We start from the raw sequence: 14,703 nt of genomic DNA, 5'->3' as shown, positions 1-14,703 counted from the left end.
TTTGTTATCTTCTTGATGAATAAGCGCTGCATTTGATACAATTTGAAACCTTGGCACAATCTATGATTTTTGTGCAGTCTATCTTTCTATAATTTTATCCTACTTTTCTTCCAAGGAACTCAGGGTAGCATATATAGGAGAGCCCATAACAAACCTGTGAGGGAGGTTAGCCTAGCCCAGGTCTGCTCAGTGGGTTTTATGGCTGAGTAACCATTCTGGTTAACCCCCTGTGTTCTAGCCACTATACCACACTGCCTTTCCTTGCCAGGCTCAGAAAAACTTAATGGCAGAAAACTTGGTGTTGTGAAGTGAGAGGCAAAATCCCCTATATTGTCTAGCAGGACTCCAGCAGGTAGACATCTTGTTCTTCATGCCATTGGTGGAACCATGGAAAGCAGCAATGGAGTCCATCATAAATCATTGACTAACCAGTATACCAAAATTCTTGGGTCAAACACTTCTCCCTGCCTCACCCCCCCCCCCCAAAAAAAAAGATGTACTATCCTGGTCATCTGTCGGATTGCTGATATTAACTGGAGGGAAATTGTTAAATAACATGAAAAGTTAAACAAAGGGAAGGATCTGATACAAGATCTCAGCTAACAACAGAGATCTGGGTCTGAATTCTAAGTAGGTGTAGTGAGTATAAAGGAACGTTTTTGACTGAAATGCAACTAAACCATTTCAGAATGCAAATTTTTAGAAAACAGTTATTGCAAGAACTAATAAAATGCAGAGGAGTAGAACATTTCCCTCATATACTAGTAGCCATAGTCTGTTTGTCCTGCATCTATCAATGCCCTGGGTTGAGGCAGAATTCAGTAATGGATTGTAGAAGATGACTTGACTAAGAAATAACATGGTTCTCATTATGGTACTACAATCCTAAAAAAGGATAAAAGTTACTGCAGATGAATATGCTGAGGTCAATGACTATGTGTTCTGTACCACAAAATACTAAACTAGTTACAGTATGTGGTTTTAGGGCAGACACATTTGCCAGTGATCCACGCCGTTATAATTCTTTTTTACTGTGATTCATCACTTGTTAGGAATGCTATATAAATACCTGAGATAAAATCTTCCCTGCATTGTTAAGGGACAATATGCTTCCTATAAATATCTGACTATATATACTTCCTATAATTATTACCAATTCAGATAGTAGTTCCAGTGTGTTATATAAACTTGTCTAGCTGCCAAATCTGAAATCCCATCTCCAAGGGATGGTGATTAAGCCCTGAACACTGCAGGCACAGGATACTGGCCACTGGGGCTGGTATCACACCAGTGATGTGCTGGTGTGGAAGTCTTAGGACTAAGTTGTAAGGCGGTGTTGTTGAGTCATTAGGACTTATATGCTTACAAGATTGCTGCCTGCGCTCTTCCTGTGATTCATGGCAGTATCAACAACAACAGGCTCTCTGAAGCCTGCCATCTATATACCAAAGTAAAGCTGGTGAGGCATACTTGATTACGGACTTTTCCAGCTCAGAAATCACCTCTGTTCAGGGAATTCTCATGTGATGATCCAGCATCGATGCATGTAGCCACCAGTGTTTCCTCTAAGCTGAGTTAATGTGAGCTAGCTCACAGATTTTTAGCCTCCAGCTCACACATTTTTGTCTTAGCTCCGGGAAAATGGCCCAAGAGCACAATAATTTATGCAGTAGCTCCAGGGCTTTTTTGGAGCAGGAACGCACAGGAACACAGCTCCAGCTGGCTTGGTGTCAGGGGTGTGATTTAATATGCAAATAAGTCCCTGCTGGGCTTTTTCTACAAAAAAAGTCCTGCGTGAACCAATGGTGATGTCAGAGGGTGTGGCCTAATATGCAAATGAGTTTCTGCTGGACCTTTTTCTACAAAAAAAAGCCCTGAGTAGCTCACAACTTTAATGCCAGTAGCTCACAAAATAGAATGTTTGCTCACAAGACTCTGCAGCTTAGAGGGAACTTCGGGAGCCACTATGTATGTGTTGCACACCTGCATGCTGATAAGCTATACACCTGCATAGCTTCTGCAGCTTGTTTATATAGCACTTGAAAAGCTTGTAGGATAGGTATACATTTTGACTTCCATTGTGAGAATGCAGAAGTTACTTTTTAAATCATAAACCAGTGAGGTACAGAAGAGTCCCAGCTGGAAGCATAACATCTGCCTGATCCACAAGATGAACCAAACATCTTCTGGACTGGAAAAGATTGTAGGTATTGGACAGACTAGAGACTGGGAGACTCTTTTTACCAGGACACAACTGCAAATACACACACATGTGTCACTTCTATATTTTGCCCATTCTGGAACATGACCTCATTTTCAACAGAACCCACCGAGACAGCTTAGCTTATCTGAGCAAGGTCTTCTGCAAGTGCCAACCTGCAAATGCGCAAAACAACAACTGCCTGTAGACGTGCCTTCTCTGTTGTGGCCCTCACCATGAAGAATGGCCTGTCTGCAGAGAGCAGCAAGGCATCCACCCTCATGGCTTTCTGAACACTGTGCAAAACTGCATTATTCAAGAGGGCTTCTCTACGCAGGCAATAGACTGCTACTGTACTAAATGAGCCACAAAGAAGCTTGGAAAATGATTAGAAGCTGTAAGTTCTGAAAGCATTCAGAAGTAGATGAACTAATTTCCAAAGTATTCACTGGAAAATTAATCTGTGGCTCAGGGGTAGAGCATTTGCTTGGCATGCAGAAAGTCCCAGGGTCCTCAGCATCTCCAAGTGAGAGTATCAGGGAATTAAAAAAAGGTAAAGGTAGTCCCCTGTGCAAGCACCAGTCATTTCCGACTCTGGGGTGACGTTGCTTTCACAACCTTTTCACGGCAAACTTTTTACAGGGTGGTTTGTCATTGCCTTCCCCAGTAATCTATGCTTTCCCCCCAGCAAGCTGGGTACTCATTTTACCGACCTCAGAAGGATGGAAAGCTGAGTCAATCAGGGAATAGGTGATGTGAAAGACCTCTGCCTGAGACCCTGGAGAGCAGCTGTCAGTCTGAGTAGATCATATTGGCCGGGATGAACCAATGGTTTGATTCAGTATGAGGCAGCTTCCTGAACAAGAATGAAGTGGGGTGGAATGGGGTTAGCCAATGATGTCGTCATACAAGGACTTTTAAGGCCAGAAGAGGACAGTGCCAGCATAGCCCAAGAAGTTCCAACTCCCAAGGCAGATCCAATTTGGACCACACAAGTGGAGTCTGATCTGAGGTTCATCCACAGGGGACAATTCCAAATCCAACAAATCCTACTTAATTACAGAGTTTGCCAGCATTGCTCTCCTAAACCAGTGGTCCTCAACCTTTTTGGCCCTGGGGACCAACCATGGCCCCAGGGCTGGCAGGGTGGCCTCCCCCACACAGTGTTTCCTCCTCCCTCCTTTGCCTTGCTGCCTCCGCCTCCTGTTTTCTTTCCCGTTTTCTCCTCCCTCCTTCGCCTGCCTCCTCCTCCCCATTTCTTCCTCCACTGCTGTAGTCTGCGCAGCCTCGCCACCGCCTCCCCCTCATTTTCACCATTTTAAGGCCAGGGAAGGGGCCGTGAAGTGCCTCCCAGGCAGACACCCCCCTGCCGATCAGCTGATGGGCGGGAAAACTGCAGCAGCAGCCAGTGATACTGTCCTTGTCTCCTTCCCTTCCCTGGCCTTAAAATGGTAAAAATGGGGGGGAGAGGAGGCGCTGGGGGGGGGGGGAAGGCTGCATGGGGGGATGGGGCGGCAAGGCTGCGAGGCCCGTTTCAAACAGGCCCCAGCCAGGGGGTTGGGGACCCCTGTCCTAAACTACTAGACCACTAAAATGTTACTGTTGTCTTTAGAGGGACCTTTCACCATCCCCAAGTACATGTACTGTTCCAGATACATGCCTGAAGGCTGCAAGTGTAGTAGCCTGTGTCTTCTTTTGTTTTATACCTTAGATGAACCAGATTATCAGTCCATCAAGGTCAGTAATGTCTATTCAGACGGGCAGTGGCCCTCCAGTGTCTCAGGCAAGAGGTCTTTCACATCACCTACTGCTTGTTCCTTTTAAATGAAAATGCTGGGGATTGAACCTGGGGACTTTCTGTATGCCAAGCAGATGCTCTACCACTGAGCCTCAGCCCCTTGATGCAAATGCAAATACATTTAAATGACCATGTAATTTACTAGTCTCTGGTGATCAGATCACTAATTGTAAAGAAGACTTGCAGGGCAAAAAAACAGGAAACAAAGCCCCCATTCTACACCATATGCAAACCCCTTCCCATTTCCAAAACTATCATAGAATCACAGAATCATAGTTGGAACGGACCTCCAGGGTCATCTAGTCCAACCCCCTGCACAATGCAGGAAACTCACAAACACCTCCCCCTAAATTTGCAGGATCCTCATTGCTGTCAGATGGCCATCTAGCCTCTGTTTAAAAACCTCCAAGGAAGGAGAGCCCAGCACCTCCCGAGGAAGCCTGTTCCACTGAGGAACTACTCTAACGGTCAAGAACTTCTTCCTAATGTTGACCCAGAAACTTTGTCTCCCTCTCAATTGTACATCATCCTCACCATTCATCACTAACCAGCCTGCTCCCTAAAAGAACCGCTTTCCCCTCTATTTACTTACTCATGCTTTTGGCACACATTCTTAAACATTCTGGCCCATGTATATGAGCTTCAAGCCTTGATGTTATTTATTTGGAAAAATAGGGCACTGCCTATCTAGGGAACCCACTTCTGGCAGTCATACACTTGGGGCACATGGACAATTGCCATAGAACCAGGCCTCGTTTTGGCCAGGGGCTCACAGGAGCGGAGCTCCAGAACCTCTAAATGTTATTGTGCTTTCTTTCTTACCTCCCATACATGCAATTGCTTCTAAACTCATTGTTCAAATCCCCTGTGAGAATTTTGCTGAACTCTAAGATTTGACAAACTTTCTAATATTTTTCCCCACAAAAAAATGGGGAAATAACCAAAACATATAAAGCAGACAGGTGGAAATCTTCACATGCCACTGTGGCCACATAGGAGTAATTTAAAGTATGATAGGAGTAAGGTTTTATTATGACAATTATAATTCAAGAAGCATTTTAAGGTAGATGCTGAGCTGATATAATTTAGTGCACCTTCTGGTCAGAGGTGTGTTGCATATGCAAATGAGTTGTGCTAATGAGCTCCGGCACCTCTTTTTCTATGAAATGACCCCTGCATAGAACTGTACAAGGGCTCCGTGCTGAAGTTGACTTGTATGTCTCAACAGTTAACTCTTCCATCATGGAAACTCCATGGGCACTCTGATTTGAATTAAAGTTCATGTGAAATTAAGAGCTCCATAATGTGAATCATTGCTTTCTCTTTATTGCATGACCTCTGTTGCAATGCATGAGCTCAGCAAGATAATATAAGACATTCAGAATTAGTATTATAGTCAATTATGCACGGAGAGAAAATATAGCCAGCATATCTAGACTCTCTTCCAGAGACAGCTTCTCTGATAGTTACATCATGTGTCTTAAAAGCTTACATTGTCTGACAAACTGGACATGAAATTTGCAGGAGGGAGCATCATATATGTACCAATAAAATATCACATTTTAGAAGGGAGGAGCTGCTAATGCCTGCTTATATCTGAGAAATTGACATGTTTTCCCTTTTTTCTGTTGAATAAGCAATCTAAAATATGATTAGCAATAAAAAGACCGTCTTTCCTTGCAATGCTCCTATCAAGAGATGTTGACCTATGGAATTATCTCATCCTAATCTCACAGGATTGTTGTTAGGATAAAATGGAGGAGGGGAGTATGCTGCCCAGAGGAAAGGAGAAATAAAAATGCACTACATCAGTAAAATAAAGTCCTAATGATTCGCGTAGCTTGGCTGAGGGAAGGGACATCTAGATGGCCTCTGCTAAGAATCTTACACCACTCTGAAACTTGAAATGGCATTGCTGGGTGACGAGTGTTTTGTAATGTTATGTCTTACATTAATATTCCATCCGGACATGCACTCCCAACAGCTTCCCAGTCTGGCTACCTATCAGGTGTACCCCACTTGCTGCAGCAACTCTGCACTATTACCTGCTTCTGAATCATTCACAGGGCTCATCTTGCTGACAAAAAAATCATGTATTAAAATATCTTCTTATTCCAGAGTATGCCATAGCACTTGTCATAACACAAAAACAAATTAATAAGGAATTGTCAGGACATCAAGCGCACGTAGTTATCGAAAGGTGGGTGATTAATTTTTTAAAAAAACTTTACAAAATAATCATTTTGCATATGGCCACATTTGAATCAGTTGTTGCTGCAGTTTAACAAATGCTGAAATTTACTTCAGCTCTTGCGCTGTTCTAAGAGCCTGTTAAAATGTCTGACCTCCTGGGCACATAGCACTACAGAATTTTGGTTGTGTGCATAGGCTGTGTTTTTGAATGCCCCTCTGAGTGCCAAAAAACAAGCAAGCAAGCAAATCTGACTATAAAAAAAGCTGTGTATCAGTTAGGAAACAACACTAAGACCTTTCCCCTAAAGCTGCTAGATTTCCAAATGCAGGGAGATGTTACTTGGAGGAGGCTTTCATACAGCCATCCACTACCTACATTCTGCAGTGGAACAGTATGGAGAGAGCTATACTTAGCACTTGTGAATATCTCAATCAGTACTATGAGGAGGAACCAAGAATATCGACTCCTCTTTTTAAAAGAGAGGACATAATCCTCTTTATTTACTTCATTTATACCCAACCTTGCTCCCCAATGGGGACCCAAAGTGTCTTACATCATTCTCCTCTCCTCCATTTTACCCTATGAAGTAAGTTAGGTTGAGAGTGTGTGACTGGCCCAATATCACCCAGCAAGCTTCCATGGCAGAGTAGAGATTAAAACCTGGGTCTTCTAGATCCTATGCCAGGGGTGGCCAAACTGTGGCTCGGGAGCGACATGTGGCTCTTTCGCACATATTATGTGGCTCTTGAAGCCCCCAGCATGCTGTCAGCCCATTTGCATTTAACATGAAAGTTGCTTTATTTCCACCTCTCCCTCCCTTCTCCCTCCCCCCAACTATCTGCCTTCCTTCCTCCTTTGTGGCTCTCAAACATCTGACATTCGTGTCTTGCAGCTCTCAAACATCTGGCATTTGTTCTATGTAGCTATGTTAAGCAAGTTTGGCCACCCCTGTCCTAGGTCAACACTCTAACCCAGGGATGGGGAACATCTGTCCCGAGGGCCTGGAAAAGTTACTGTCACAGTTCAGGTAAGTTTTCCCCTCATTTCTTTATTTCTCTTTCTTTTAATTTTCTCCACATTTCTTTATTTCCCTTTATTCCCCACTTCCCCCATTTCTTTCCCTTTCTTCCCCCCATTTCATATCCCTTTATTCCCATTTCTTCCCTCCATTTCATTTCCCTTTATTTCCCCTTCTTCCCTCATTTCTTTATTTCTATTTATTTCTCGTTCTCCTCCCATTTATTTTCTTTTATTTCCTTTTATTCCCCCCATTTATTTTCCTTTATTACCCTTTCTTGCTTCCATTTCATTTCCCTTTTTTATCCCAGTTTCTTTCTTTCCCTTTTTTCCTTGCTCTCTCATCCCAGATGGCATGGCCTAACATGCTAAAGAGTGTGTGGCCTAATATGCTAATATTAGGGGATGTGGTCTAATATGCTAATAAGTTCTTGCTGGGCTTTTTCTACAAAAAAGCTCTGGACCTAGGCATTTGCCTAGGGCAGAGGGCTGCATGTGTGTGTGCGCGCCAAATTAGGCTCTCCCTACATGACTTCAAATAGAAAAACAATTATTTGCATTAATTTTGCTGGCCTGAATCGTTCTTCCTTGCCGGAGCACTGTTTTTTAAGTTGATAATTTTGTATGGCCCGAGAATGATGTTATACGTATCCAAATGAGCCTTGGCAGAAAAAAGGTTCCCCACCCCTGCTCTAACCACTACACCACACTGATGTATTGTTCACAGAAATTTCATCAACCTATTTTCAGCATAGCCAGGATCTTTCACTACTTTATTTCACAACTGGTATGGTGATCACCCTTTGTAAGAAAGTCTATGTAAGCAATTACTGAGTGTCATGAAGCTCAATACACTAGTTTGATGTAGCAATTAAGAATGGTGGGCTCTAATCTGAGAGAATCAGGTTGCATTCCTCACTCCTCCACTTGAAGCCAGTTGGGTGACCTTGGGTCAGTCACAGTTCTCTCAGAGCTGTTCTCTCAAGAGCAGTTCTCTCAGAGCTCTCTCATCTCCACCTACCTCACAGGGGGGGTTGTAGTGGGGAGTGGAAGGGAAGGAGATTGTAAATTGAGACTCTGAGTGAAGGGTGGAGTATAAATCCAAATCTTCTTCTTCAAGACACGTTCAGTGCCATCCTAAGAGAATTACACCCTTCTAAGTCTATTTACATCAACACCTCTGCCTAGGAGGGCACTATTAGATGGAACAGCCACCAGAGGAGAAACTCTGCTAGAATCAATTAAAAGAAACCCTTAGACAATTGTCTATTCTAAATGAAGTTTGCATCTCTAAACGGGCAATCTTAAAATTCCTGTAAGGATAGTTGACAGCAGAATGTCCCTGAATAACCCCGTGCAGCGTTGACTGCCACTAACCCATAAATTTTACTTTTTATCCACGACTTCAGAATGAGCACAGATACAGTTGTCGTTTGCTCTACCATGGCTTTAAAAGCAGTCCTATGTAGGATACTTTTGGTTCAAGAAATGGTTTGCTTCTCCTGATGGTTGATTTTTTAAAAAATATATTTCACCTCTTCTACCGTGTTCTACAATGTGGGGGAAATGACCGTAACTCTTTTAGGAGAAACATAAGGTACATAACGCTGCTGCTGCTTGTACGGATACCGAGAGAAGGATTAACACAGCTCCCTCATGCTGCAATCCCCAAGTACTCATAGGTTAGAGTAATATATAGACAACCACCTCCTCTTGTCTGTTCCCTCTTCATCACCTGCTCCTTCCGTTATACTATCAGTTTTTAAATTCCTAAATGCCAGTCTCACGGCTTGGCCTAAGGAACAGTCCACTACAGAGAAACAGAAAGCCATCAAGAGAGCGAATGAACCATCTCCTCAATTCGCTAGCAAAGTTCAAAGGCATACTTGCGGATATATTCAAGACTACACTGCAAAAAAAGAAAAGAGCGTCTTTTGAAAGCACCACCGTTACTTTCTCATTAATATGCCAAAACAGCTTTCGGCAACCCCTCAAGGGGTTTTCAAGGCAAAAGATGAGCAGAGGTGTTTTGCCTTTGTCTTCTCCTGCATAGCAACTTCGGCTTTCTTTGATTGTCTCCCATCCAAGTACTAATATGAACTTATCAGTATATGAAGCTGCCTTAGACTGAAACAGACCCTCGGGTCCATCAAAGTCAGTAATTTCTACTCAAACTGGCAGCGGCTCTCCAGGGTCTCAAGCTGAGGTTTTTCATGCCTACTTGCCTGAACCCTTTTTAGTTGGAGATGCTGGGGTTTGAATCTGGGACCTTCTGTTTTCCAAGCAGATGCTCTACCCACTGAGCCACCATCCCTCTCAGGAGGAATCATAGCTGCCCCTGCATAATGACCAAGCTCAGGCTAATCCGGGCCATTCAGGCGACTACTTTTTCATACCTGATAATAAAGAGAGAGAATAACCAGTTATGACCTGAATATGCAGGACTGTGGGAAGGACCTGTCCTCACCTTCCTAAATGGCAGCACTACTGATACTAGGATCCAGCCTTACAGATCTGAAATACGTCACCGCACGACAAATGTATGTACCCCAATTTAGATGCATAAGTGTTGCTGAGGCTGAGAACATGAACACCAGTTACAAACCAGTACACTTTAAAACTTAGGGACAAGAAGAGTATCTAACGTGTATCGTTTTTGGAGGTATGTGTATGTTTTTCCAGCTAAGAAATAACAAATGCAAAATAATGGGGGGGGGGATGACAAAAAAAGAGAATAAACATGTTCAAATTCACTTTCACCCCAAGTGCTAAACATCTGTGTTGGTGCATCAGTCTGCAACACTGTCAAAATGTCATTGGGACACCGGCACAACATATCATGATAATGATGTCGCAGCAGGTACACCGAACCCAAAGCACTTGCATGCTTGTGCAGCAGGGTTTTAGGACTAGGTTGTAAAAATGTCAGCTCTCAAAATATCAAACTAAAAGCTCACACAATTATAGCAGTGAACAAAGGGGCAGGAGCATGTTACCAAACAATGCAATTCGTATGAGTTCACGCTGTAATGCAGAATAATATACAAGTCAGTGCCAAGGGTACGGACTCTGAAACCCACACTGTTGTTTTTTAGTAATAAAGTTAAGGAAAGGTAGCCTTTGTTCTTGAACTGTTGGCTTATCCTTTGCCAAGGAACGTGTCACTTGCTTTTTAAATCGCACAAAAACAGAAGAGTGTAACCTGACCCCCAAAGTGACCTGTAGTTTCCTGGGCAAATTAGGGAGTTATGTAAAACAGATAAGAAGGTTATTTGGAGATACTGGATGTGGGGAAAGGTCTGATAAGGCATATGTGGGAGGAGAGCCCTCAAGAAGACTTACTTTTGGTAACAGAAGGAACAGGCTAGAATCTGCTCCAGTTACGCAACCTGAACAAAATCAAGGAGCGAACAAAAAAAAACAGTTCAGGTGTTTTAGAAGACATCCATTAACTGCTTAGAGGACCTTGTCCAGGAGGAATCTGGTGTTCATAAAGCGTCGTCTAGGATGAGCGCATATCTTGCTGTCCTTAGCTATTTTCTGGAAAGTAGATATTCTTGGTGGAAATGAGAAGAGGGCCACCGACAATTAAGGCAGATCTGTCATGGTCCTCTTCCCCACAACTGCTGGGAATTATAGTTTGATGTGAGTACTGAGAATTCGACTAGAGCTCCTCTTACAAAACGACTGCTCTCAGGATTTCTTGGAGAGAATGCTTGTTAAACCAGTTTATGTCTGTGGTGCAAAGTTTCCCCCAAAAAACATCTCAACTCCATAGCCCTGTAGCACCACCTTCTGGAAGAGGCAGAACCCACAAAGCACTGCGCATCACTCCATCCCTCACTGCCGTGCCCCAAATTAAGTAACTGGATTGTTTACTTTTCCTACAAACCACCCAAATAACTATCCCCCTCCCTACCACCACAACATAGCCAGGCTCCCCTAACTGCAACATTAAATTACTCCTGAAATTACCGATAGTTGCCAAATGCAAAGGCTTTCTTGCAGGAACGCCTTGTTTAGCAACAAGACTGCAAATCAAAGCCCCCACCCCACCCTGGATTATCTCCCATGGAATTTTACAAGAGCAAAAGATGAGTGATAGATACCCATACAAGGTGGGGTCAAGGCCTACAGGGGTACAAAAGATGCTCATTGCAAAAGTCAGGGCTTTGGGAGTTTGCCCCCTGTCCAACACACACATAACACTAAACAGACATATTCTTAGTGCTAATGATAAATACTTGGATGTTTGTGAAAATATAGTCCAGCATATGAATTGATTAAATGCTAACAAAACTGATGCATTTAAAGACAATCAGCCCAAGCAGCTCCAGACAGCTTTTGTTTTGTGTAGTAGGTCAATGCATGGAAATTGTACTAAGCCCAGCAGATAAAAAGCCATTTTTATGAGTGAGCTATATACACCGTGAAGCAACAGAAAGACAACTCGGTATCGGTAGCTAAGAAAATGTGGCATATAGTAACCACAATAAAATCTCATGTTTAAAATCATATGCCATTCCATTGCATAGGCTGGGTTGACCTCCCCCCCGCCCCCCCAAAAAAAATCCAGTTGCCAAAGTCCAGTAAATAGACTAAGCTCAGAAGGAAGGCGTAGGCAAGACCTCAATGCTGGGTCAAATGCTAAGTTATATCTAAAAACAACCTTTTTTAGGGGCAGCCCAAGGAATAACTTCTCTGTTGACTACTACTAGAAAATATTTTCTGGTCCTCCCCAGGTAGACTTGTCAAATGCAAACAAAAGCCAGTGAATTCTCCCTGTGTTCTGAGCTCTTCCTTTCAACACTTGTACACTAATTACACCCATGCATCCCAGGATTAGTTCACTTTCATTTCTGCCCTTCACTGCCATCACTCCGGACCAATACGTCTGGATTAGGGCTGAGTATCCATAAAATACGTTCCGCGCAAAAGAGGAGGGAAGTGTTGTCAAAGTTGTGACCCTCAAGAGAGAAGGTATGTGTTAAAATAGGGCAGAGTGTCCAAAGGAGATGGCGAGGAGTTTTAAAGGGATGGCAAAAGACATATTTCATGTACCGTTTTTGATGTAACCGTTTTTATTAATTTTACCCTTCTTTGTATGTAAACAAAAAAAAACCCCAAACAAGCGCAGGTCCCCCCCTTCTTCCTTTTCATGTTTTGCCCTTTTGTCTACAACCGAGGAGAATCTGCAGAGAGAAAGAAGAGAGAGGGCAACCTTACTCCACATATATATTATATAATCACTGCAGCTGTTAAGTAGGGAGCTGGAGTCGGGTTGCCATAGCAGTTGGTATATTGCTATGGAGGCTGAGCTTCGGTCCACTTGTCAGTCGCGTTGGCAGCCGCCGAGGAAAGCCACACTCTTGCCTGACAGATACACATGGCTAAAAAAACGGAAAGAGAGCAGCCCGCTTCAGATGCAATAGGACCGAGCTCCCTGCCCCGCTGGGCTCCTTGTCCTGCCTTTTGTTATCTTTCTGTTTGGGATCCTTTCCTAATCTGTACCTCACAGGAGGGCTTTGATCACAGCAACTGATTTTAAAAAAGAAGAAAACTTCCATTCTTGTGGCTGCCACAAGCAAATGTCTCCTGTGTAAAATTTCCCCCTCCACAAAATCCACTTTGGGCATAAGAAGCTGACAGGCTGTGGGGTTTGGAAAGAACGAAACTCCCTGACTCAAAAGCAGGTCTGTCTAGCCTCGAATTCTCTCCTCTGGTCAACCACTTCCACAGAGGCTCAGCACAGACAGGGGGCTCAGCCCCCCCCCCCCAGAACCTCTTTTGTTTTAGGGGGAACCTTTCATACCCTGCTGAGGGATAAGGTGAGGAAAAGTGACAGGGAAGGTAGGGGGCAGCCCTTCCAGCTAGACCAAACCTCTGACCCCTGAAGTGTAAGCACAGACAAGGTAGTGGCCCTGGCAAAGAATTTGGATTGAAAGAGAGAGGATGGAAATCCAGACACACACAAACACACACACCCCACAGCTGTCCTGGGTGGGATCTCTCTGGAGGCAAGGCCAGCCGTGGTTCTGGGGACATGTCTTCAAGCCAGGCAGGTGGCACTGGGACCACCAGGCAGCAGCAACAAGCAGGCCGCTGCAGGGTCCATGGGGTTTTGTATGGACTGGAGGGATACCAAGAGAGTTGCCGAGAGAAAAAGTTGTTAACCTAGCTGACATACTTGGGAAGGCCGCTCCCACCATGTAGCATTTGGTAGGGCAATCACAGAAAACAGGGCCTGCCAGTCCCCCCATTTTAAAAAAAAAGCTAGCCAAAAGGAATTTAACTTTTTTCTGTGTTTAGAGATAAATATACACCACCAGGACAACCCCTCTCTCGGGGAGACAGCACACATGGTGCCCTTCAAGTCATCAGATGAGGACCTCAGAGGTTCTTTCTCTCTGGGCAGGACCTTGATGTGAAAGTAATGACTTTTTCTGGAGGGAATTAATGGTCACAACAGACTTTTCCTTACTGTTCTGGAACTAGCCCACCCTTCCCCTCAGAAACAGCTTAACTGCCTCCACTGCAATCCGCCTTTACCAGTTCAGTTGAAGATAGTGAGGTTTACTTCCAAAATCAACATGCTTAGGATCGGGCTACAAATCCTATAAGGACTGGAGTGAGGGCAAGAAGAAGGGTTGAGAAGATGAACTAAAGGTCCAAAGACACCCCCCACCCCAGGTTATATTTGAGAGGGAAGATGAACCTGGTCTGGAAGAAGCAACCACCGTAGACAAGCAACAACCATGTCCCCAAACTCCTGGGTTAATGTTTTCCAGCTTCTAGGACAGACCCAACTTTGGTCTTGCTTAGTACTATACATTCCGCATAAAGCGTGTGAGGGCTGGGGGTTGAGTGGGAACATATATTTTCTTCCACAGACCCCCACCCTCCACAAGATCGCTGCATCAAATCTCTCCCAATATTATCACCAGTTCTGTCTCTATGGAGGCAGAGCCCTCTCCCACCCTTCCCTCCTGGTTGGCTCCTGTAGCAGCTTGGGTGGGGGGGAGGGGGGATAAAAGGAAAAGAAAGATTATGTTGCTTTTAACAAAAAAAAAAGAAAAGGAAGGGGACAGAAGAGAAAGACACCCTCCATAGGGGGAAACAAGGCTTACCTTGGTGGTTTTCTTCTGGAATGTACATCCTCTTGTTTTCATTGACCATTTAAGATGAGAAACGCGGGGAGGGAGGGAAAAAATGACCCAAACGGAGTCCAAGCTTTTTTTAATTCCTCCAAAACCAAAAAGGGGAAGGGAAAAAAAAATCACGATCGGCTGGAGCAGTTCAAAGAAGAAACCGGAGCTGCCGCGGCGATTAAATCCCCTCGGTCTGGTGGATTACCTGATTCCCATGATTGCATCAAAGCCCAAAACCTGATCCTTTGCACTGCTGCCTCCTTTAGTGGAATCGCAAGGCATCCTCAGAGAACATCCGGGCCCCTGCCAAGAGCCGAGCACAAACACCTCGGGGCTGCTTCTGCCG

General features: G+C 44.1%; 1 protein-coding gene across 1 annotated transcript in view; it reads right to left on the bottom strand.

Moving 5' to 3' along the window:
* LOC132575753 (voltage-dependent L-type calcium channel subunit alpha-1C-like) overlaps positions 1-14,465 on the bottom strand; it is a 74,568-nt gene extending 60,103 nt beyond the window's left edge. The window contains exon 1 of the mRNA XM_060244443.1: positions 14,337-14,465. Within this exon, the coding sequence (XP_060100426.1) occupies positions 14,337-14,385 (49 nt within the window). The 5' untranslated portion in view covers positions 14,386-14,465. The remainder of the gene's footprint in view (positions 1-14,336) is intronic.
* Positions 14,466-14,703: the final 238 nt, after the last annotated feature.

This window comes from Heteronotia binoei, chromosome 8 (genome assembly GCF_032191835.1).
Source record: "Heteronotia binoei isolate CCM8104 ecotype False Entrance Well chromosome 8, APGP_CSIRO_Hbin_v1, whole genome shotgun sequence".
In the NCBI taxonomy this organism is placed as follows: domain Eukaryota; kingdom Metazoa; phylum Chordata; class Lepidosauria; order Squamata; family Gekkonidae; genus Heteronotia; species Heteronotia binoei.
Note: the sequence above shows the minus strand (reverse complement) of the source record. Positions and strands in the feature narration are given on the sequence as shown.